Source organism: Nerophis lumbriciformis, linkage group LG20 (genome assembly GCF_033978685.3).
Source record: "Nerophis lumbriciformis linkage group LG20, RoL_Nlum_v2.1, whole genome shotgun sequence".
Taxonomy (NCBI): Eukaryota; Metazoa; Chordata; class Actinopteri; order Syngnathiformes; family Syngnathidae; genus Nerophis; species Nerophis lumbriciformis.
The window spans coordinates 18,380,001-18,406,774 of NC_084567.2; the positions used below are offsets into that span (position 1 = coordinate 18,380,001).

Below are 26,774 nucleotides of genomic sequence, written 5' to 3' on the forward strand. Positions count from 1 at the left end.
TCAGTAAATTTTGTGTTTATTCACATCTCAAAATGGGTCTTTTTCATTTCAAATGTACATGTTAAGTTTATCAATAAAGCCATATAAATACTATACAGGGGTTATATTTTATGCATTTTACATAAGTTAATAATTTTACACGTCATTTGGTCATAAATTAAGTAACAAAAAATTCTGAGCCACTTGTGAGCCGAAAGAGCTCTTTTGGCTCTGAGCCGAGCCGAAAGAGCCGGCTCTCCACAAAGAGCCTAACACCCATTACTAGCAAGTCTCTGTGCAGTATGACTTTGTGTTGATGCAAATAAATATACAGTCGTGGTCGAAAGTTTACATACACTTGTAAAGAACATAATCTCATGGCTGTCTTAATAATTTCTACAACTTTTATTTTTTGTGATAGAGTGATTGGAGCACATACTTGTTGTCACAAAAAACATTCATGAAGTTTGGTTCTTTTATGAATTTATTATGGGTCTACTGAAAATGTGACCAAATCTGCTGGGTCAAAAGTATACATACAGCAATGTTAATATTTGGTTACATGTCCCTTGGCAAGTTTCACTGCAATAAGGCGCTTTTGGTAGCCATCCACAAGCTTCTGGCAAACTTCTTCTTGAATTTTTGACCACTCCTCTTGACAAAATTGGTGCAGTTCAGCTAAATTTGTTGGTTTTCTGACATGGACTTGTTTTTCAGCATTGTACACACATTTAAGTCAGGACTTTGGGAAGTCCATTCGAAAACCTTAATACTAGCCTGATTTAGCCATTCCTCTACCACTTTTAGCAACATTTTTGTTTGTTTGTCTGACATCACATGGGCAAAGACAAGACCTTCTGGAGGAAAGTTCTGTGGTCAGATGAAACAAAAATTTAGCTGTTTGGCCACAATATCCAGCAATATGTTTGGAAAAGAAAAGGTGAGGCCTTTAATCCCAGGAACGCCATTCCTACCGTCAAGCATGGTGGTGGTAGTATTATGCTCTGGGCCTGTTTTGCTGCCAATGGAACTGGTGCTTTACAGAGAGTAAATGGGACAATGAAAAAGGAGAATTACCTCCAAATTCTTCAGGACAACCTAAAATCATAAGCCCGGTGGTTGGGTCTTGGATGCAGTTGTGTGTTCCAACATTACAATGACCCCAAACACACGTCAAAAGTGGTAATGGAACGGCTAAATTAGGCTAGTATTAAGGTTTTAGAATGGCCTTCCCAAAGTCCTGACTTAAATGTGTGGACAATGCTGAAGAAACAAGTCCATATCAGAAAACCAACAAATTTAGCTGAACTGCATCAATTTTGTCAAGAGGAGTGGTCAAAAAATTCAACCAGAAGCATGTGGATGGCTACCAAAAGCGCCTTATTGCAGTGAAACTTGCCAAGGGACATGTAACCAAATATTAACATTGCTGTATGTATACTTTTGACCCAGCAGATTTGGTCACATTTTCAGTAGACCCATATTACATTCATAAAAGAACCAAACTTAATGAATGTTTTTATGACCAACAAGTATGTGCTCCAATCACTCTATCACAAAAAAATAAGAGTTGTAGAAAGTATTGGAAACTCAAGACAGCCATTACATTATGTTCTTTACTAGTGTATGTAAACTTTTGACCACGACTGTAACTGAGTGAATACTGAAAAGAGTGTCCGACAACTTTCTTCTTCCTCTGGTCAAAATGAACACACGGCGAGTCCACGTTATCAGGATCCACCTCCAAACAGGTTAAAAGTGAATACCTTAATAGAGTTTAAGACCCCTGATTTCAATCGTTCCGCGTTTTCCAGCTTAATGTATCATAGTGCTTGGACGTCTCCATTGCACACACACAACAGTAAACTGTGTTTTATTACCAGGCGACACAATTCCCACAGGCTCAAGTTTCTTTTCAGGAAAAGAATAAGATCCATAAACCCTGCAGTGCAGTCACACATATTCATTTCAGTTTTCATTTGACACTAACGAGGCCTTGGTCACGTTTGCCAGCAGGTGACCTGAGTGAATAGACATCGTGTGCATCTCGGCCACACACACACACACACACACCCACACACCCGTCACGGCCAAACGCAGCGTGTGAGTGGCGGGCAGCAGCGAGCGCTGACCTTCATTCATGAAAACACCAGGAAGGGTTTCAAAAATGAAGCACATCTTTCATCATTGCCACACTGACTTTGAGGGCATACTCAGTAATCAGTTTTCCAGCGGGGAATCACACCGCCACCAAACCTCGCGGTCGCTTTTATAAGGGCGAATCACAACTTCCTTTCACCATCACATAAACACTGACAAGTCGAAGGGGTACTGCAATTTTTGGAGGGAATTATCATTTACCATCCCCATGTAAGACAAGAACACACGTTTTTTTCTTCTTTTTTTTGATGTATTCTAAGACGTAAAATATGGCAAGTACGAGGTGGCTAACAAGGCAGCTCATAGTAGTAATCTATTACACCCATAAAACCTACTAAAATGCATTTAAAAACCTCCAACAATACTCCACTTGCAACTAGTGACCTGAATGTTAACCAAGTATTAGCAATTTTAATTATAATAAGCGCTAACACAAACAAACTCCGTGATCACAGAGAGCTAACTAGCTTATGCTGCTATATTGACATATCGAGCTGCTGCATTGCCTTTGAGTTGGTGAATTCTAGATTATAAATCATGCCTCTCACCTGGATAGTAGAAGGTTGTGGACAAGAGAAGTTGGTCAACTTTGACATCTAACTTTGACCGGAAGATGGCGAGAAAGACACGATTAGACGCTTGTTTGCGGGACTTTTTTTGGGGAAAAAATTAAATGTGGGAGGATTATGATTAATTCTTCATCTAAACGGGAAGATATAAACATCCCATCAGTCGGCATCACAGTGAGAGCAGACATTGTACAGTAAGTGATTGTTTTATTATGTTCGTAGTTTGTATATCTTGTTTAACACTTAGCAATACTGAGCAAAATATGTAAATATTACATGTTATTATGAATGTTACTATGCTACATATATACTTATGGGGTTAACAGTGTCCTGGGCATGACGTTAAAGTGCATCCGACAGTGGAGGCTCCTCTATGGGGTCTTGGGGCACTAGGAGGCTAACCCCTTTACTACTGTTACCCCAGGTGGCCCTTGGCAAAGGCCTAGTACCTGACTGCCCCCTAGCCAGGGATACGGTGAAGACCTCAACGGCGGAGCAGGCGGAAGACGGCAGATTTAAGAACTACCACAACGGCTGCAATGGCGGAAGAAGGCTGCAGCAGAAAAGGGTGCCAAGTCTTCTTGGACTCCATGCCACTGGACCCTGACCTGATTCTGTCAAGGATCGTGTGGTGACTGTCTGTGCACCAGTCTCCCCACGTTAAACTAAGTCACGCACAGGCATCCTCCATAAAGGGATACACCCCTACCAGAAGGATCGTCATACTCGTTCGAGTGACCGCCGATGACTTATGGGGTGGATATAGAACCTTGATGGAGGGTTTTGGATGTTTTTTATAGCCCTTTATAGGTGGAATGGACGGACCCTCATTGACTCCATTGTTAGCTGACTTTTGCTAGTGTTTATTTATGATTTAGAATGCATTAAAAAATATTTTTAAAAAGGATTCCAAAATTTCAATAAGTGCAGTTCCCCTTAAAATGGAACCTTACGAAGTCAAATGTCCGGAAAAAAAACCCCAAAACATGTCTGTTGTTGTCCTGGGAGATTAAAAAATATTCTGCAAATCCCGTGAGACTTCAATTCAGTAAACCTCGAAAGCAGGGGTGTCCAAAGTGCGGCACAGAGACAATTTCGGCATGCAGTTTGTTTTTAATTGGCCTGTGACAAAATAAACACGTCACTGAATAAAATATTACACACAAAAAAAAAGCAAAAAATGGGACCTAAAAAAACAAAATGGCCGACGATCTGTGCCTCTTACTGTGTATGGTCTTTAGTGATTTCCATGTGTCTTGTCATGATTTGTACAAATTTCGTGTTTCAAAATTGTAAGTTTTCGACTCAAAAAAAGGTTCTATTTGGCGTAATAATAAATGTTATTATCAATCACATAATTAGTAGTAATTTCACCGTTGCATCTCATTGCACATAACTGTAGTGCGTTCAAGGACCCTCTATCAAAGTTGGAAACAGGGGCCAAACATTGTTTTAAAGACAAAAGGGAGGCATTAATAATAATAATAATTGTCGTTTTTTTTTTTTTTTTTTTTTTAAAGTGAGCCTGTGTCAGACGTGGTAAGCGTGTGTCACGACCAGAACAGGACTCTGAACACAGATGCAGGATTTTAAGACAATAAAACAGGAATTGACAAGACAACATGACACCAGACGAAACCCAGACAAGACTTCACCCAGGTGTGACAGCGTGTGTGAGACAGCATGTTTGTTTGTGTGAGAAGTTGTGTCTGTAAAAGAGCGTTTGTGTCCATTTTATGCTGAGCTGTTTAAAAAATCAAGTCGTTTCATACAAGGTGACCACAGGTCGGTAAAAAGCAATTAAAAGTCATTAAAAAGCACCAACTATTATGCCCGGAGGCATTAAAAAAACGTCATAAAGTTGCATTTAGCAACAAAAGAGACAACAAAACAAACCACTCGAAGATGTTCAATATTTATTGAAGTGCAATTTTTGCTAACAGATATTGAGTGTCTATTTATTTGTATATGTTTGTTTACCTATTTAGGATCATTAAAGTTATTCACCTTCTAATTACAATGGTACAAAATATCACAGTCATGAAAAATGTGTTTTATTGCGTTTGAAAAGGTTACTATAGCGTTGTTATTATATATTACGATTACATTAGTGCTTAATTCGGCCACAGTAATGTCAACTTTTCAATTATTCAACGTTATTTTTTTGTCTACACAGGCAACCGCAGGCTTTTGACCATTTATAATTAGGATCTGCAGTAAACCATGGGCATTACAATTGTTTTAAGTTGCATTAAAAAGCATGAAATCCGATTTGCTGAGACCTGCGGAAACCCTGTCATCATAAACAAACATTCCCAGCAGGAACAAGACATTGATACAACATTGATTATACGTGCATGTCCTATAAAACTGACTTTGAAACAACGTTGCAAAATAGTTGTGTTTGTAAATTGAGACAAAGTTGATGTGCAACGTTGGATCCACGTTGTTGGTTGGGAAATGACCAACAATTCAATGGTCAAATCAACGTCAGAACCCAACATTGATTAAATGTCGTCAAAATGATGTTGTTTCAACGTTGTATTTTTGTTGTAGAATATTGGGTTGGGAAATTACCAAAATTCAAAGGTCAAATCAACGTTGTAACCCAACATTGATCAAACGTCGTCAAAATTATGTTGTTTCAACGTTGTATTTGTGTTGTAGAATATTGGGTTGGGAAATGACCAAAATTCAATGGTAAAATCAACGTCACAACCCAACATTGAATAAACGTCGTCAAAAAGCATGTTGTTTCGACGTTATGTTTTAGTTGCTCAACGTCAGGACCTAATTCAACAAGTTCTCAACGTTGTTTCAATGTCTTGTGCCTGCTGGGTTTGCATGCAGCAAACAAAGTCCAGTCCTTTGTGAATCATTTTAACAAACTAAAAATAATCTAGTATCGGTACACTTATTAAAGATTACAGAAACATACTGTGAATATCTGGACACCCCATGATTTGATTTGATTCTTGGGGGTAACAATTCGATTCTGAATCGACTCTTGATTCAAAATCAATACTTTTTAATAACATTGGGTGCCAGTTCTATGATTAAATACATTCCTTCATAAAATAGATAAACAGCTCCGATACATTTTTATTTTACATTAAAAAGAAGGTTTTGTTTCATAAAATTCGACCCAAACATTCAATCAAATAAGGCAACAAGAGAAGTATCCAACAGTTCTCTTTTCTAAAGTAAATCTGTACAGCAGATATAGATCATCTCCAACAGGGGTGTCAAACTCAAATACAGAGTGGGCCAAAATTTAAAACTGAACAAAGCCACGGGCCAAGGTTGAACAAATTAACCTATTAATAGGGACCCAAACAAGTTTTGCATTGAATATTGGACAAGCAAGGCTTATATAACTTTATAACATGCAAATCGAGTTTCAAATAATAATAATAATAATTCAAAAATATCAATGGCATATCAAATCAAATTTAAATAAAAAATTGAATGCCTCTTTTCTATTTTCAGCCTTCTGAGGTAAATATCAAAATGAACGTTTTCCACAGACTAAAAATACATTTGAAAATAAAATAACAATAAGGAATGAATCAAACATTCAAGCCTTGAAGTAGCAAGAGAAAGTGCATGAATAAAACGTTAATTATTGTTTGCTACACTGATTTGCTTTAACACTGAATATGGAACAAGCAACGCTTATATAACTTAATAGTGCAAAACCAACTTTCAAAAAACAAACGAAAAAACATCAATGGTATATTAAATACAATTTAAATAAAACATTGAATGCCTCTTTTCTATTTGCAGCCTTCTGAGGTAAATATCAACATTAACTTTTTCCACAGGCTAATGAATTTGAAAATAAAATAACAATGAATAAACCAACCATTCAGGACTTTAAACTGCTCAGTTTAAAGGGGGTGGGGGTGTATTGTAGCCTCCCGGAAGAGTTAGTGCTGCAAGGGATTCTGGGTATTTGTTCTGTTGTGTTTATGTTGTGTTACGGTGCGGATGTTCTCCTGAAATGTGTTTCAGTCATTCTTCTTTGGTGTGGGTTCACAGTGTGGCGCATATTTGTAACAGTGTTAAACTTGTTCATATGGCCACCCTCAGTGTGACCTGTATGGCTGTTGACCAAGTATGCTTGCATTCACTTGTGTGTGTATAGAAGTCGCATATGTCATGTGACAGGGGCCGGCACGCTGTTTGTATGGAGGAAAAGCAGACGTGATGACGGGTTGTAGAGGACGCTAAAGGCAGTGCCTTTAAGGCACGCCCCCAATATTGTTGTCCGAGTGGAAATCGGGAGAAATTCGGGAAAATGGTTGCCCCGGGAGACTTTCGAGAGGGGCACTGAAAATCGGGAGGGTTGGCAAGTATGAGTATTAGCGGTGAATGCGGTGTTACAGCTCTAATGTTAATTTGATATTGCCTCAAGGGCCAAATGAAATGACCGTATTTTTCGGAGTATAAGTCGCACCTGCCAAAAATGCATAATAAAAAAGGAAAAAAACAAATATAAGTCGCACTGGAGCCCGGCCAAACTATGAAAAAAAACTGCGACTTATAGTCCGAAAAATACGGTACACGGCGGGCCAAATTTGGCTCGCGGGCCAGAGTTTGACACCCTTGATCTACAACAACAATATGATTTGTCTGAGTGGCTGGACACGACAGATAGAAAAAAAATAAAAAAACAAACTTTTTTTTTTTTTTAATTGCCTTCCACCCGATGCAGCTGAGATAGGCTCCAGCACCCCCCGCTACCCCAAAAGGGACAAGCGGTAGAAAATGGATGGATGATTAAGAATTGTAACAAATAAGTATCGCGATCATTCTGAAAATATATATATATTTTTTTTGGACACCCCTAGTATTTATATGCGATTAATCACAGGTTAACTATGAACCTATAACAATCATGTCTATCAAAGTTATTCTCCTCAAGATAAATATATGATTATGATAAAATGAGATTTTTTTTGTTTTAAATCAAAAAGTTTAGTAAATTCCTGTAATCCCACACTGCTTGACTAAAAAAAAAGATGGACACACGGCTTGCGTGTCCTCAAAATGGTCTTACCGCTGGCTGCTGAGAGCCCAGCGCCCCCCTCTTGGTGGACCCCCCTCTGGAGCTCAGCCTCTTCCACGACTCAGAGAAGCGCCCCCTGGTGGTGGGACGCCCCGGCCCCGACGCCCCGGACGCCACGGAGGCGTCGTCACGCGTGGAGCAGGTCTGCTCCCGGCGCAGCTCCCGCCGCTCGGCCCACTTCTTCTTGGAAGCCATCGGTGCTTAAAAGGTGGCGAAGCGGAGTGCGAGTGTGGCGTCTTCTGCGTCAAACTGCTGCCACAGGTGGCATCTTCACTCCTCGGCGTGCGTCTTCCTCACTCCCAACAGAAGTCCCCCTTCCCGTTTGTCAGGAGAGCGACGTGAGCGCTGCTCCGTCCCCTGTCGCCCCCGGTCTGAGAGGAGAGGCGGTGACACAGAAGGTGCACCCTGTTGCATGTGCTTGGACTCAGCCTTGTTTTGCCTCCTCACGGGAGAGGGAGGCTGGCAAAGAAAGGAGGAGGAGGTCTGAGTGTGTACGGTCTAAGATTCGTGTGGCGGGGGAGGAGGGGTGAAAAGGATTCCAGGAATTAGGAGCTCGGCTTTGAAGAGAAAGTGAAGACGGACAAAGAGCGACAGATAACGACACAGGTGGAGCGGAGATAAAAGAAGGCTTGGAAACAAAGAACCTAAATTCGGCTCCTCTTCTTCTGCAAAGCTAACATCTCTCCAGTGCAGAAGACTTGAAAGTATTCAAGGACGGTGGTCCACCCCTAAATTGTTCACATTTCAACACAATCTCCACCAAAAAGCAACAGTTTTAAGTAAGGGCGGCTATCGTTCACAACTAAACCGATACCGGTACTCAACAGTACCAATTTTAGTATTAATTGTTTCTAAATAATCAAATAAAAAGTTTGGTATCTTGTTTTATTATAACATTTCCGAGTCTCATTTGCAAGTATGACACTAAGGCAGGGGTCTCGTTTTAGCTCAGGGGCCACATGGAGGAAATAAATCGGATATAAATGCAATGCATCCTCAGTAATAGTTAACAATATGTGTTGGCGAGTCAGTTCAGTCTTTGCCAAAACTAATCTTCTGTTGCGCCCCACAAAATGTTAACACTTCGGTGTTGTACTCACGACGCACTTATTAGTTGCAGTTTTCATTAACTAGTTTTGAGGTGTTGAAATCGCCATGTAAAAAACGCTAATGCTAATCAGTAGCAAATCATGGCGTGATAATGTACGAATAAAGACAAGTTTCAGATTGTTTTCTTTGTTTTACTTTGGCCAGAAAGAGAAAAAATTACATTTAAAAAATGTACACATCAAAAAATTATCCTCTTTGACAAAACATTTCAAGTTTGTTGAAAATTTTGAGGTAAAAAGGGGTGCGGTTTCAAAAACACAACAGAGGACACAATGAACCTAGACTTTGTCTCAGTCGTTACATCATTCAGGGATGCTGGTCAACCCCCAAATTGTTCACTTTTCAAAACAATTTCCGCCAAAAAGCAACAGTTTTAAGTATGGATGGCTATTGTTCACAATAAAATCAATACTGATACGCAACGTTGCCAATTTTCCTGATTTTGTGTGTGTAAATAAGTATTAATTGTTTCTGAATAATAAACTAAAAAGTTTGGTATCTTGTTTTATTATAACATTTCCGAGTCTCATTTGCAAGTATGACACTAAGTCCGTGGTCTCGTTTTAGCTAAAGGGCCACATGGAGGAAATAAATCAGATATATTTGTGATGCGTCCTCAATAATAGTGAACAATATGTGTTGGTTAGTCAGTTAAGTTGTTGCCGAAACTAGTCTTCTGTTGCACCCTAAAACGTGTTAATACTGTAAGTATTGTACTCATTACGCACTCATTAGTTGTAGTTTTCGTTTAACTAGTTTGGAGGTGTTGAAATCGCCATATTAAAAAAAACGCTAATCCTAATCAGTAGCATGATAGTGGGCCAGACGAGTAATAAAGACAACTTTCAGATTGTTTACTTTGTTATACTTTGGCCAAAAAGAGAACAATCAAATTTTGAAAATGTACACATAAAAAAATGATCCTCTTTGACAAAACACTTCAAGTAAGTTGAAAATTCCGAGATAAAAAGGGGTGCCGTTTCAAAAACACAACAGAGGACAAAATTAACTTAGACTTTGTCTTAGTGTCGTTACATGATTCGGGGACGCTGATCCACCCCCAAATGATTCACTTTTCAAAACAATTTCCACCAAAAAGCAAGTTTTAAGTATGGATGGCTATCGTTCACAATTAAACCGATACGGTACCAGTTCCTGGTAATCAACGGTAGCAATTTTTGTGATTTTATATGTGGTAATAAGTATTATTGTTTTCAATAATGAAATAAAATGATATAATTATGATAATTGCTTTTCGGTATCTTGTTTAATTATAACATTTCTGAGTCTCATTTGCAAGTATAGCACTAAGGCAGGGGACTCGTTTTAGCTCAGGGGCCACATGGCGGCCCTCTGCAATAACTGTTCTGAACAACATGAAATGGGCCGCACTCTCTCTCTTGTACACCTGTTGCTGTGTGAAAATGTGTTCATCCGACGAGAATGTCACCAAAAGCGATAAGCGTCATAATTGTTCGCCAAAATATTTTTTTTTGTAATGTGAACGGCCACTAAAAAGATCGGATTTGACAAAAAAAATCGGAATTGGACATCCGACCCTGCAGTGTGATCGTAGCCTCCGTTAGATCGCAGTAGTGTATCGTTTATGGTGTGCTGGCTAGTCAGTTCAGTCTTTGCTGAATCTAGTCTTCTGTTGCGCCTTAAAAAGTGTTAATACTGTAAGTGTTGTGCTCCTTACGCATCAGCTGTTTGATTGTAACGCGCATCTTGGATGTAGTTTTCATTAAGAAACGAGGTGTTGAAATCGCCATGTAAAATCGCAGATGCTAATCAGTAGCAAGTCAATAGCAAAGCCAATGTATATTAGCATCAAGCTAGTGCATTTCTGGAAAAGGGGAGCCTTACTTTACTGATGTTGGAGCGTATTTTTGAGTCAATTTCTTTGTTGGCATTGAAAATTGCAACATTACCTCGAGGTAGTTTGGATTTTACGTAAATCACTGCCCAGTAGGAGCGGCAAGATTCGGCCGGTGTTAAAAAAAAAAGTACCAAATTTGGTCCCCCAACCCTATTCTTAGGTCTATGACTGAGCTCTGAACTCAAAACACTTGTATCTTAAATCAACACTCACATAAATTAATTGAATTCAAGTTCATTGGTGCTGGGCCCCCAAAAAACACACAATTTTAACATGTGGCATGCCTTAAAAAAAAAGTATAAAAAAAAAAGATTTTAGATAAGAAATAAAGTATGAAAAAAGAATCTAATCCAACAGGGTTGTCCAAAGTGTGGCCTCGAGTTTTGTTGGCCTGCAGTATATTGTGGAAATAAAAGTACAAATGTAAGAAAAAAAGAACAAAAGGACAAAATATAATGAGAAAAAGCCGAAACGTTGACACTAATAACTAATAATAATATACTTTGTCAACTATAACACAAAGCGGACTGAAATGTTTGGCTGTTTTTAGCATAAAATGTACAGTATTGACCTTGGAGAGTGGACTCCTTTCAGCTGCTTCTCCGTCAAACACACCATCAGCAGCTTACCCAAAGTCCCATGGAAGAATAAATGTCTGCCGTTTAGAGAACACCTCAACATTTTTGCCTGGTACTAAATGCATGCTGCTCTGCTACGATGCAGACGAGCAGCGACAAGCCAAGTCGGCGACACACTCCGTCATGGTTTTTGATGATTTATGTCTTTAATTCAATCAATATCATGCACTTCTTCATCACAGCACCGCCCTTCACACTCACTTTCGTCCCTTCCAAGCTTGGAAAGACAACGTTTTGTCCATCTGTAGCTGTACGCTAATGATAGCTGGTAAGATCAGACGTCGCGGTACCAATGTAGTGATGAGTCAAATGATACGGAAGCAATAACTCAATGTGTGTACCACTTTTTAAAAAAAAGACATGTGACTAATACAGCTGTTGGATTGTGAAGCAGACATCCGTCACCATAACTGATCGAAACGGAACCGAGAAAAAGAAAAAGTTCCAAAGTGTGAGATTGTTTGAGCTTATAGAGCAAAATAAGGTAAACATTATTTTTTTTCTTGTTCACTATTTGCATGTTCATGTTCCTTTCTGCACGGTTCTTCTTAAAAAAAATTGGGTAGTCAAAGTTGACGAGTTAACTAATGCGTTTAATCACAAAACATTGCATTCATTCTTTATAAACGCAGATTCATCGCACAATTTCTTTTGACCTTCATCGCAGATGGTTACCTTCAAAGTACACCTTCATGGTACTTTTTACAGTTAAAACTGTTAGTTTGTGTCACATGCTCGAATGGTTGCTGGCGGCGTGAGCCCGAGACGGAGAGATGGCAGGCGACGTGCAAGTGGCAAGTCAGGGACAGGGGAGGAGAATAGCGCTCTGAAGCAGGGATTAAGTCACTGCAGGACAAACCGAAACAGGAAGTAGAACAAAAAGAGCATTCAAGTAAAACATTTCGAAAAAATGTTCCTGTATGACATTCTGACAAAAAAAATTGCATTGTGTCAAAATATTGCGGTACATTTTTGAATAACATTTTTTATGTATTTATTTTTTAAGTGTTTGATCGTCGGTACTACCTGGTATCGATTCACGTAAAATCAAACAGTGCCATATTTCGGTACCTTTGTTGCAGACTAAACAAGGGCTCACGTGAACAATCAGTCAAGTAGCACTGAGAGCGGACTTAACCAAACTCCCTTAAAATAATTTTTTAACACCAACAAAGCAATTATGCTTGGTAGAAGAACAAAAATAGCTAACTTGATGCTAATTTCCTTTGGATTTGCCATGTACATTCTACTATTAGCATGAGCGGTTTTACATGGCGATTTCAAGTATTTGGCAATGAAAACTACAACTGGAATGAACATTACATCAAACAGCTGGTGTGTAATAAGTACAATACTTACATTATAAACACTTTGTAGGGCGCAACATAACATTCAGCTTCAAGGTAAAAGCTATTTCTGAGTTAGATGACATACCATAGATAGCCTATACAGTACTGCCCTCTAATGTCTTGGAGGTGCAACTGCATTGCAAATGAAACAAATGTAATAATAAAACTGGACATCATAATCAGATAACTTTTTAATGTTACATTCAAAAACAGACAATTAATATTTATTAATACGCATAAAAGTAACGAAAGTTGGTACCGGGAATGGTTCCCAGATATTGCCGGGAATTGGTACCGTATCGGTTCAAACATGAACAGTAGCCATTTTTGGACAGCACTAATAAAATACATTTATATTTATATATTTACATTTTCCTTTTCAACTTTCTTATCTCTTCATTTCGACTTTTTAGCTCAAAAGTATGACTTTTTTTTCATAATCATGACTTTTTAATCTCATAATTAACACTTTTTATCTCATATTTACTTTTTTATCTCAGAATTAATACTTTGTCTCATAATTTTTACTTTTTTATCTCAGAATTATTATTTTTTATCTCATAATGATTAATTTGTATGTCACAATTTCAACTTTTTAGCTCAAAAATTACATTTTATCTCATAATTCTAACATTTTATCTCATAATTTTGACCTTTTAGCTCATAATTCAAACTTTTTAATCTCATGATTTCGATTTGTTTATCTCGTGATTTGACTTTATGACTTTATCCATCCATCCATTTTCTACTGCTTGTCCCTTTTGGGGTCGCGAGGGGTGCTGGAGCCTATCTCAGCTGCATTCGGGCGGAAGGCGGAGTACACCCTCAACAAGTCGCCACCTCATCGCAGGACTTTATCTCATAATTTTTACTTTTATCACATAATTTCTACTTTTTATCTCTTAGTACCAAATAATTTCTACTTTTTATCTCATAAATGTGACTTTGTTATGTCATAATTATGACTTTTTATCTCATAATTCCAACTTTATCTCTTGTTATCTAATAATGACTTTATCTCAAAATTATTACTTTTTGTCTCATAATTTAAACTTTATAGCTCAAAAATGACCTTTTATCTCATAATTCTAACATTTTAACTCATAATCTCAACCATTTAGCTCATGATTATAACTTTCTTATCTAATAGGGACGGCGTGGCGCAGTGGAAGAATGGCTGTGCGCGACCCGAGGGTCCCTGGTTCAATCCCCACCTAGTACCAACCTCGTCATGTCCGTTGTGTCCTGAGCAAGACACTTCACCCTTGCTCCTGATGGGTGCTGGTTAGCGCCTTGCATGGCAGCTCCCTCCATCAGTGTGTGTGTGAATGGGTAAATGTGGAAGTAGTGTCAAAGCGCTTTGAGTACCTTGAAGGTAGAAAAGCGCTATACAAGTACAACCCATTTATCATTATTATTTATAATGATTTCTTTTTTTTATCTCTTGATTTTGACTTTCTATCTCATATTTACAACTTTTTATCTCATAATTATGACTTTGTTATCTCATAATTATCACTTTTTATCTCATAATTTTGACTTTTTATCTTATAATTATTACATTTGATCTCTTAATTTTGACTTTTTATTTTAAGTTTACAACTTTTTATTTAATAATTTTGATTTTATTATCTACAAATTATGACTTTATTATCTCATAATTATCACTTTTGATCTCATAATTTTGACTTTTGATCTCATAATTTAGACTTTTGATCTCATAATTATTACTTTTGATCTCTTAATTTTGACTTTCTATCTCATAATTACAACTTTTTATCTCATGATTATGACTTTCTTATCTCATAAGTTTTACTATTTCATAGTTTTGACTTTTTATCTAATAATTATGATTTTGTTATCTCATAATTATCACTTTTTATCTCATAATTTCGACTTTTTATCGAATGATTATGACTTGGTTATTTCATAATTATCACTTTTTATCTCATAATTTCGACTTTTTATCTAATGATTATGACTTGGTTATCTCATAATTATCACTTTATATCTCATAATTTCGACTTTTTATCTCATAATTATTACTTTTGATGTTTTAATTTTGACTTTCTATATCATAATTACAACTTTTTATCTCATGATTACGACATTCTTATCTCATAATTTCTTTTGCTTTAATCACATGATTTCGACTTTTTGTGTCATCATTTTTACCTTTTTATCTCATAATTATGACTTTCTTACCTCATAAGTTTTACTATTTCATAGTTTCGACTTTTTATCTAATAATTATGACTTTGTTATCTCATAATTATCACTTTTTATCTCATAATTTCGACTTTTTATATCACAATTATTACTTTTGATGTCTTAATTTTGACTTTCTATCTCATAATTACAGCTTTTTATCTCTTTTTTTTTTAATCTCATAATTTCGACTTTCTTATCTCATTATTGTTTTTGTTTTTATCTCATAATTTCGACTTTTTGTGACATAATTTTTACTTTTTTTATCTCACATTTATGACTTTCTTACCTCATAAGTTTTACTTTCAAAATTTCGACTTTTTATCTCATAATTTCAACTTTATGACCTCACAATTTCAACTTTTTATCTCACAATTTGAACTAAATGCATGTGTTAGTAATTGCTATGTTGTGTAAAAGGGGTAGGCTTGATTAAGTTTTGCTTCTTCCTACTCCTTTTCAGGCATATTTTTATGAATAAATAACAATTTGAATACATGAATTCATTTAATACAAGCATTAAAAAAAACATATTTGTAACTTTAATGACAATTGAGGGGGGAAAAAACAACTACTCATCTCGCTCTTTTCCGGTCCAAAATGTAAATAACATCCACTAGAAGCTAAAGAAAAAGAAAAACCAGGAGGTTGCTCGCAGGACACGGGGCAAGTGATAACGATGCGTGCTGACACAGCCACTTTAAAGGCATATTTTTCTCAAAAATGGTGGTTTGCACAGTAATCGTGCAGCAGTTATTTGGAGAGCGGCCTCCGGTAAGGAGATTATTGTGCGAGGAAACAACAAACAAGGGGAAAGACAGAGACGTGATGTAAGAAGAAGAGGTGACAGTATCAAACTCTTGGGAGATTGTTGCCGTCGCTCCCGGCAACCATTAAACACCTGGGAGAGAGGGCATGTTTTTTTCTTTCATGCGTGTGCCAGGAGGAAATGTTCAAAAAAATGGCTGACAAAAAGCTCCCTGAAGGCAATGAATGTGAAGGGAAATATATTATGTGGCAGGCTACCTTAAACAATGGGAATTGTTAATTAAACAATGTGTGGCGAGTTAATTAAACGATGCGGTCCACATTAATTGATGTGGCGGGTCAGATGTAGCCCCAGGGCCTTGAGTTTGACACCTGCGATTAATCAAAACAATATTGCATTAATCACTTATAAAGGCAGGTTAATTGATTTTGAATGCACATGTCAATAAACGTGTTTGCCTAAGTAACGAGTTCAAGTAGATGCCGACTTAAGTGGACTATGTGTTTTGGTGTACATTAGCACCTTATTATGGGCCTGCTGACAAAGAAGGTATTTTTCGCAAATTCTGTAAATTTCCATCTAAAATTAATGGTTTTTGATATTTTCACCATCTTGCAAGTTTTCTAATTGTTCCCATGTTAGTGTGCTAACATTAGCATGTTAGCATATTGGCTAATGTATGTTTAAACCTAAATATCATGGATTTCCTTCCTTGGTGGCATTTTGTAAGTATGCTTTCTGCTCATTTGTTAGCATGATAACTTTTTTAAGCTAATTTTGCAGGCAAACACCAAAGAGTCATATTTTCTGGTACCCGTACTATTTGAGCTATTTTACTCATGTCCTAATGCAAATATATGCATGGCATGATGGAGGGACACTATAGAACTAACCTGGCGCTGGTGGTCTTCAGTGCTATCCTGCTATTAGCTACCATGCTAATTGTTAGCATGCTAACTATTTAGCTATTTTGCTCATATTTTAGCAGCGGCGGCAGCGGCGATGACCAAGAAGAACGCGGAGTTGGAATATAATTACAACATTTTATGTACATATTTATATACAGATTTGAACAATTAGTGATTCACTGAAATATATTTATTAATTGTGGTTCTTACAAAAAATATATCTTATAAAATATAAAAGCTAAAATGTCTCTTAAAGCTCTGCCCCTTTAATTAGTGAATACTAAATAATTTAACTTTAGCCTACTACTACAACCATATTATTTACCAGCAACATGAAGTGAAACAGAGGCAGAGGTGTCCTGCCACAGTCAGTCAACCTCCTCCTCCTCCTCCTCCTGCTGCTGAACAGGTCGCACGTGTGGTCCGAACTGTAGGCCTACCTCCTCTCCAAGTCAAGCCCTTTTCGGCCGTTGAAAATATTTTTCTATACTCATCTGTGTGAAGGAGTGAACATCCAACATTAGAATTTATTACTAACGAGCAAGAACCGCTCTATGTACAGTGCCGTCTAACCTTAAGCGGCAGCAGCTCAACACATGCAGGGTTCAATGTTAAGGTTTTTTTCTACTTGCCTGACTTCTCAAATCTACTTGCCCCAATATTTGTACTTGTCCTGCCTAGGTTTTTTTCTGGCTGTGTAGTGCTCATGGCTTATATCTTAATAGAATCCTTCCCGTTGACTATTTACAACACTACACAGTATTTATTATTATTATTATTATTATTATTATTATCTATAATTGCATTTAAATGGCATTGCATACATGTAAAATTAAATGCTATTTCACATTATTTGACCAGTAGCAGTTACACTCATCTGAACAGGTCAGCCACCTGTTTAAAGCCCAATCACAGTTGAAATCTTGAAATGAACGGTCTTTAATGGCCAAAACATTAACCTGGACAACATTTTAACAGCTGGTTGGCTCAGATTTTATTATTTTCATTGCATTCACATGCTGCAGTGGACAGTGGACAATTTAGCTTCAGTCCATGTGTGTTTATTGACAACATGGTTATAACCTGGACACGTTAGCTCGTCGGTATTGTAACACGTGACTGTTACTACGAGCGTCTGCCCCGGGCCACAAGTCAAACAGCGGCGGTGTTAATGAAGCAGCGGCGGTGTTAATGAAGCAGCGTCAGGCTGCTCACCGTCAGTGAAACGCTCGGTGAAATCACGGATTAACGTTAAATATATGACGAGCCGCGAGCGATGCAGCTATAACCTATCTACTAGTGATGGGTTGATGAGGCGTCATGAAGCGTTTTGACACATTGCAAAACTGTATTGATACTGTGTCGATACTGTGTCACTAAATAATGACATCTGCTGGACATTAAAAATCCCTACAGGCAACCTATGGACCGACTCAACTGACACTGATTTTATGACCTAGTACAGTGGTTCTCAAATGGGGGTACGCGAACCCCTGGGGGTACTTGAAGGTATGCCAAGGGGTACGTGAGATTTTTTTTAAATATTCTAAAAATAGCAACAATTCAAAAATCCTTTATATATTTATTGAATAATATTTCAACAAAATATGAATGTAAGTTCATAAACTCAGTGAAGCACAAGCTCAGGTTTGTCACTAAAATGTCTGTCAAAAAGAACTGTGAAAAGAAATGTAACTAAGCAATATTCAGTGTTGACAGCTAGATTTTTTGTGGACATGTTCCATAAATATTGATGTTAAAGATTTATTTTTTTTGTGAAGAAATGTTTAGAATTAAGTTCATGAATCCAGATGGATCTCTAATACAATCCCCAAAGAGGGCACTTTAAGTTGATTATTACTTCTAGGTGTAGAAATCTTTATTTATAATTGAATCACTTGTTTATTTTTCAACAAGTTTTTAGTTATTTTTATATCTTTTTTTTCCAAATAGTTCAAGAAAAACCACTACAAATGAGCAATATTTTGCACTGTTATACAATTTAATAAATCAGAAACTGATGACATAGTGCTGTATTTTACTTCTTTATCTTTTTTTTTTCAACCAAAAATGCTTTGCTCTGATTAGGGGGTACTTGAATTTAAAAAAAAATCACAGGGGGTACATTGCTGAAAAAAGGTTGAGAACCACTGACCTAGTATATACAATAATATAAACCAAGTCATTGTATTTCATTTAGGATTATTTCATAACTTCATTTAAATAAAAATATATTTTTTGTCTTTTTTAGATACAGTCAAATAATGTGAACATGTATCATAACATGGAAATCTAAGAGAACGTGTTGTGAATGAGGATGCTTGTGGACCTGGAAATTATTATTTATTTATTTTTACACATTTTTATTAAAAAAAAAAAAAAGTTTTTCCAACGTATTCAATTTTAGACGCTTTCTCTTCTTAGTTATTATTTCTCCGGCTGAAGAAAAGAGCCGCTCACAGGGCATAGAGGAGGCGTCAGTGCGACACAGTTTGCGTATCGGTCACGTGACCAAAACAGCTCATGATCGGTCACGTGACTTTCTAAAAGCGGTACGCGCACCGACACAGGGTTTAGCTCTATGAGCTCGACGCATGCGCCGATGCATCGGTGTTGCCGGACCCATCACTACTATCTACCTATAACATCTGTAAAAATGAAGCAATGCTACCACGCTAGCAAGCGTTAGTTGGGCCGGCTATGAGCCACCAAGCTGCTAACTGTCGCCAAAAGGCACCATTTAAGTTTTTGTTCACCATGGCATCCTGGATCAAGGCTTTCAGCAGCTTTTGGACGTTTGAGGTAGAAACGTAGGAAGCGCCATCATTATGAAAAGTAGCCGGCGAGTATTTTGATTCCGTCCGTCCGTCCGTCCGTCCCTCTTCTTCTTCTTCTTCTTCTTCTGGCTCACCAGGTGAATTAAGTGCTATTGCATAGTGCATAGTAGGCTACCGCCACCTACTGCACCTGAGGTGTAACTACAAGCAACATTCACAGACAGTCCCATTGCTTTTATGAGCGGTCGACCGAGTCAAAAGCCGAAAAATCCATTTGTGGCGGACGTAATTCTTTCGTGGCGGGCCGCCACAAATAAATGAATGTGTGGGAAACACTGCATGACGTATGGACACTATAAAAACTGCCAAGGCATGTTTGCTCTTCAGTGCTAACTTGCTATGCTAGCATGCTAGCATGCTATGCTCATGTACTTAAACAAATATATGCATGGCAGAATGTAAACACATCAGTGGGAATTTTCTAGTTTGCTATATTACAAACCCTGTTTCCATATGAGTTGGGAAATTGTGTTAGATGTAAATATAAACGGAATACAATGATTTGCAAATCCTTTTCAACTCATATTCAGTTGAATATGCAACAAAGACAACATACTTGATGTTCAAACTGATGCAAATAATCATTAACTTTAGAATTTGATGCCAGCATAACATGACAAAGAAGTTGGGAAAGGTGGCAATAAATACTGATAAAATTGAGGAATGCTCATCAAAGACTTATTTGGAACATCCCACAGGTGAACAGGCAAATTGGGAACAGGTGGGTGCCATGATTGGGTATAAAAGTAGATTCCATGAAATGCTCAGTCATTCACAAACAAGGATGGGGCGACGGTCACGACTTTGTCAACAAATGCGTGAGCAAATTGTTGAACAGTTTAAGAAAAACCTTTCTCAACCAGCTATTGCAAGGAATTGAGGGATTTCACCGTCTGCAGTCCGTAATATCATCAACGGGTTCAGAGAATCTGGAGAAATCACTGCACGTAAGCAGCTAAGCCGTGACCTTTGATCCCTCAGGCTGTACTGCATCAACAAGCGACATCAGTGTGTAAAGGATATCACTGTGGTCTGACGAGTCCACATTTCAAATTGTTTTTGGAAACTGTGGACGTCGTGTCCTCCGGACCAAAGAGGAAAAAAAACATCCGGATTGTTATAGGCGCAAAGTTGAAAAGCCAGCATCTGTGATGGTATGGGGGTGTATTAGTGCCCACGGCATGGGTAACTTACACATCTGTGAAGGCACCATTAATGCTGAAAGGTACATACAGGTTTTGGAGCAACATATGTTGCCATCCAAGCAACGTTACCATGGACACCCCTGCTTATTTCAGCAGGACAATGCCAAGCCACGTGTTACATCAACGTGGCTTCATAGTAAAAGAGTGCGGGTGCTAGACTGGCCTGCCTGTAGTCCAGAATTGTCTCCCATTGAAAATGTGTGGCGCATTATGAAGCCTAAAATACCACAACGGAGACCCCCGGACTGTTGAACAACTTAAGCTGTACATCAAGCAAGAATGGGAAAGAATTCCACCTGAGAAGCTTAAAAAATGTGTCTCCTCAGTTCCCAAACGTTTACTGAGTGTTGTTAAAAGGAAAGGCCATGTAACACAGTGGTGAACATGCCCTTTCCCAATTACTTTGGCACGTGTTGCAGCCATGAAATTCTAAGTTAATTATTATTTGCAAAAAAAAAAAAAAGTTTATGAGGGACGGCATGGCGAAGTTGGTAGAGTGGCCGTGCCAGCAATCGGAGGGTTGCTGGTTACTGGGGTTCAATCCCCACCTTCTACCATCCTAGTCATGTCCGTTGTGTCCTTGGGCAAGACACTTCACCCCTTGCTCCTGATGGCTGCTGGTTAGCGCCTTGCATGGCAGCTCCCGCCATCAGTGTGTGAATGTGTGTGTGAATGGGTAAATGTGGAAATACTGTCAAAGCGCTTTGAGTACCTTGAAGGTAGAAAAGCGCTATACAAGTATAAAAAAAAAATAAAATAAAATAAAAAGTTTGAACATCAAAATTTTTTTTAATTTTTTTTTAGCCTTTATTTAACCAGGTAAAAAAAATCCCATTGAGATCAAAGATCTCTTTTTCAAGGGAGACCTGGCCAAGAGGGCAGCAGCAAGGTTACATTAAAAACAGTAAACAACACATAAAACACCACATTTACAACATTAAAACTTGCTCACATGACACATGTGCATACAGACAAGGTAGACTGCAGTCCTTTCACAGAAGCTTTAAACTCATTTAATGTAACAAGGGTTTGAAGTTTAATATTCGATTGTAGGTTATTCCAAGCCATCAGTGCTGAAAACCTAAATGCTTTATATAAATATATTGTCTTTGTAGCATATTCAACTGAATATGGGTTGAAAATGATTTGCAAATCATTGTATTCCGTTTATATTTACATCTAACACAATTTCCCAACTCGTATGGAAACGGGGTTTGTACATAATAGTTCAAAATGTGCACTTTATACCATACTGTCACCAAATAAAGTATATATTTGAAAAATAACATTGTGACGATAAAATAGCATTTTTTGTGACAAAACATTAGGGTCAGATTAATGAATAATAGTAGTTTTAAAATGTGCAAGCAAGTATTAAACTGTTACGACGAGTGATTAATCAAAATTCATAAGTGTGCGCTGCAAAAAAGAGATGACAAAATATATAATAATAATAATAATAATACATAATATATAAGATAAAAACAAAATAAAAAATACTAAAAACTAGTGAAATTATCTGTTAATGCAGCTAATTAATTGTACTTGATAAGACATGCTAAATTAAAATGTGTATATCTCGAAATTAGCAGGAATTTTATTATAGACAAAGGTATTTTATTCTGAAAACAAGCATTATTCAACTTGCAATTCTTAAATGAAGCATCCTCGGGATGTTGCAGAATCTTTAAACAAGATTTTCTATGCGGGGACAACCAAAATATCTCATTTGAATCGTTTTTTTCTCAATGTTAGCATTTTCGATTGTAACCATTCATGCTAAAATTAAGATTACGATGTAAAGCAAACGACTAAAAAAAATCGGTAAATAGCTCTTAAAACTAAGGGAGTTACTCGAGATAAACTTTTGAATCTTGGCAAAATCATTTGCAGTGTGATTATTCTGATTTCAAAAAGGACTTGATTGACAGTGCGAGTATGAAAACATAATCCAGTCACATACAGACGATGTTGAAATAAATAGACTGGAATCATGGCTAGCCTGATGAGTGTCCTTTGTCTGCACATGTGCTTCAATTAAAACACCACAACGGATCTATTCGTGGTCATTAGTTTAATAAGAGCGGCTGGACAGAAAGAACAAAATAGAAAATAAAATAAATAAATAACGACAATTGATGTGAAAGTCCACCGACTGGCTGATAATGAGACCAACACTTCTTTTTTTGTTAGCTGCACATAACTGAAATTGAGTCAGGGCCATCTATGAGCTATAAAGCATCTAAAATAATAATACAAAACTTTAAAAAGTACCACCTCAGAAAACACTCGGCTCTCCAAGTACCACCATAATGACCAATATTTAAAATACAGTCGCGTAGTAGGCCTAAGTATTCACTAAAAAAAAAGACAGAGGTTCTATTTAACAAGTGGACGGCGTGGCGCAGTGGAAGAGTGGCCGTGCGCGACCCGAGGGTCCCTGGTTCAATCCCCACCTAGTACCAACCTCGTCATGTCCGTTGTGTCCTGAGCAAGACACTTCACCCTTGCTCCTGATGGGTGCTGGTAGCGCCTTGCATGGCAGCTCCCTCCATCAGTGTGTGAATGTGTGTGTGAATGGGTAAATGTGGAAGTAGTGTCAAAGCGCTTTGAGTACCTTGAAGGTAGAAAAAAGCGCTATATAAGTACAACCCATTTATCATTTAAGTGTACAGAATATTGTTGGCCACTGCAACATTACACACACTTTGAGTAAATAAAACGCTGCACTTTAATCAAGCGATTCTTTGGCGTACCTCTAGGTGGTGCCACAGTGTGAGAATCCCTGCGATAGAGCACGGGTGTCAAACTAAAGTCCTGGGGGCCAGATCTGGCTCGCCACATAATTTTATATGGTTTATTTGTCAGTAAAGTACTTAACCTTTTCTTAGTAAAAGTATTCATCATTTCCATTTTTGACAGAACAAAATGCATATCTTTTAAAGTATCTAATAATGCAACAAGTATTGTACCATCATGCATTTTAAGTAAGGTATCCATTAAATTGCACCCTGTAAAAATTACAATAGATTCTTACTAACGTTTTTTCATTTACCGTATTAACAATAGATTTGACCACTAAAAAAAGGCACAGTTTTTATGCTGTAAAAATCAGTATAAATTGTATGGTAAAATTATGGCAGCTGATAGGCCAATTTTTTTTCCTGTAATATCTACAGATAAATTTTTTAGTGTATGCAAAAAATAAAAAATAAAATAGTAATAGTTAAATGGGGACGGCGTGGCAAAGTTGGGAGAGTGGCGGTGCCAGCAACCTGAGGGTTCCTGGTTCAATCCCCACCTACTACCAACCTCGTCACGTCCGTTGTGTCCTTGAGCAAGACACTTCACCCTTGCTCCTGATGGGTCGTGGTTAGTGCCTTGCATGGCAGCTCCCGCCATCAGTGCGTGAATGTATGTGTGAATGAGTGAATGTGGAAATAGTGTCAAAGCGCTTTGTACCTTGAAGGTAAAAAAGTGCTATACAAGTATAACCCATAACTCATAAATATTTAAATATTTAAGATCATTTTAAAAATGCATCGTGATCGTGTATTTATACCATGTATACATTTCTCACTGTTACACACTGAAAACCACTTGAGCTAACAAACAATCCAAGACGTCTAATGGTTGACTCACTTCCGGTTCCGGTTCACCGTGCGTGACTGCTCGCTGACTGCTCGCTGTTTCGAAGAAGCTAAGTATAGTTCTATTTGTGTGCTTTGAATTGTTCTGCAGCTTTCTTTATTACTTTCTCAACATATTTAGTAGTACTATTTAACTTGCAAATCACCCGATCTCTGTCTCACCACCCCTCCCGCAGCTAGCTAGCAGCTAGCTGCTAAGCTAACGAAGCTAGCGCGGAGAAAGGCGGCGCCGGTCGCCGGTCAGAAGGAATCTACTCCTGCACACCGTGACCAGGACTTCTCGGAAGACAGCAGGAACTTCACTCGGTGACAGAAAACACCGTGAGTATGGCTTCCTGCGCGTCTTGCACCTTACTCACGGAGAGGCTGGCTCTGCTAGAGGGCCGTGTCCGCCAGTTAGAGCAGAGTAATCTCGTAACTTTAGATGTTGCGGACACATCTGCTAGCGTTAGCTGTAGCGAGCTAACTAGCCCAGCTTGTAGTAGTCCTAAGCGGCCTACAAGCTACGGTGTACCGGTTGAGACGCATAATAGATTTAGCTCTTTAGCTAGTCCTACACCCCAGTCTACCGGGCACCACACCTTAGTCATAGGGGACTCCATCACCCGAAACATAAAGCTTAGCAAACCAGCCACAATTAAGTGCATCCCTGGGGCCAGAGCACCTGACATTGAGGCTAATCTTAGGGAGCTAACTCGCAACAGGCATAGTAAACACGTACGACAGGCTAATCGCACCACTAGTTATGCGAATATAGTTGTACACGTTGGCTCCAATGACACTAGAATGAGACAGTCAGAGATTACAAAGAGAAACATAGCCAGGACTTGTGATCTCGCTAGAAAGATGTCCAGGCATCGAGTAATTGTCTCTGGCCCCCTGCCTGCGAGAGGCAATGATGAGAGATATAGCAGATTAGTCTCGCTTAACAAGTGGCTGGCTAGCTTCTGTAGACAACAGGGACTAACGTTTATTGATAATTGGCCCTCTTTCTGGGGCAAACCAGGCTTGCTGATGAGAGACGGCCTTCACCCTAACCAGGAAGGCGCCATCATCCTGACTAAAAACATAGACTACTGTTTAAGTCACATTTGACTAACTACACTAGAGCAAGCCCGGTCACAGGCAATTACAGAGCCTGCTAGTCCGGGTGAGGAGTCAGTTAAGCTAGAACTAGCCAGCACCAGGCTGGATAATTCCTGTACGCATAGCAATTTTCTTAGAATAACACACAACTCACATAATGTGTTTTCTGTTGTGAATGTGTCCGGGGTAGATATGCATTCTACTGAGGTGGCAAATCATGATGCGTTCAGTCGATCGCAGCATCAAGCAAACAATCTGAAAATTCCCGTCGTATCAATTCCTAGATATGGTCGAAACTATTTAAAGTGCACTACGTATAATAAACGCAACATTATTAATATTGCTACTACGGATAATTTAAACAAAAACTCGTCAAAACAGCCCAATACTTATAATATGGGCTTTTTAAACATAAGATCATTGTCTCCCAAAACGTTATTAGTTAATGAGGTCATTAGAGACAACAATCTTAACGTCATTGGTCTTAGCGAAACCTGGCTCAAACCAGACGATTTTTTTGCGCTAAATGAGGCATCTCCTCCTAACTATACGAATGCGCATATTGCCCGTCCCCTTAAAAGGGGTGGGGGGGTCGCACTAATATACAATGAAAACTTTAACCTTACCCCTAACCTAAATAATAAATACAAATCGTTTGAGGTGCTTACTATGAGGTCTGTCGCACCGCTGCCTCTCGATATGGCTGTTATCTACCGCCCCCCAGGGCCCTACTCGGACTTTATCAATGAATTCTCAGAGTTCGTTGCTGATCTAGTGACGCACGCAGACAATATAATCATAATGGGGGACTTTAATATCCATATGAATACCCCATCGGACCCTCAGTGCGTGGCGCTCCAGACTATAATTGATAGCTGTGGTCTTACACAAATAATAAATGAACCTACGCATCGCAACGGTAATACGATAGATCTAGTGCTGGTCAGGGGTGTCACCACCTCCAAAGTTATGGTACTCCCGTATACTAAAGTAATGTCCGATCATTACCCTATAAAATTCGAAGTTCTGACTCATTGTCAACAAACTAATAATAATAATAACTGCTATAGCAGCCGCAACATTAATGCTGCCACAACGATGACTCTTGCTGACCTACTGCCTTCGGTAATGGCACCATTCCCAAATTATGTCGGCTCTATTGATAACCTAACTAACAACTTTGACAATGCCCTGCGCAAAACCATTGATAGTATAGCACCGCTAAAACAAAAAAGGGCCCCTAAAAGGCGCATCCCATGGTTTACAGAAGAAACCAGAGCTCATAAATTATCATGTAGAAAGTTGGAACGCAAATGGCGCGCGACCAAGCTTGAGGTTTTCCATCAAGCATGGAGT

General features: G+C 38.3%; 1 protein-coding gene across 1 annotated transcript in view; it reads right to left on the bottom strand.

Annotated features, from left to right (window-relative positions):
• trpm3 (transient receptor potential cation channel, subfamily M, member 3) overlaps positions 1–26,774 on the bottom strand; it is a 542,866-nt gene that overhangs the window by 464,831 nt on the left and 51,261 nt on the right. Inside the window, exon 4 of the mRNA XM_061980556.1 lies at positions 7,771–8,238. Within this exon, the coding sequence (XP_061836540.1) occupies positions 7,771–7,974 (204 nt within the window). The 5' untranslated portion in view covers positions 7,975–8,238. The remainder of the gene's footprint in view (positions 1–7,770; positions 8,239–26,774) is intronic.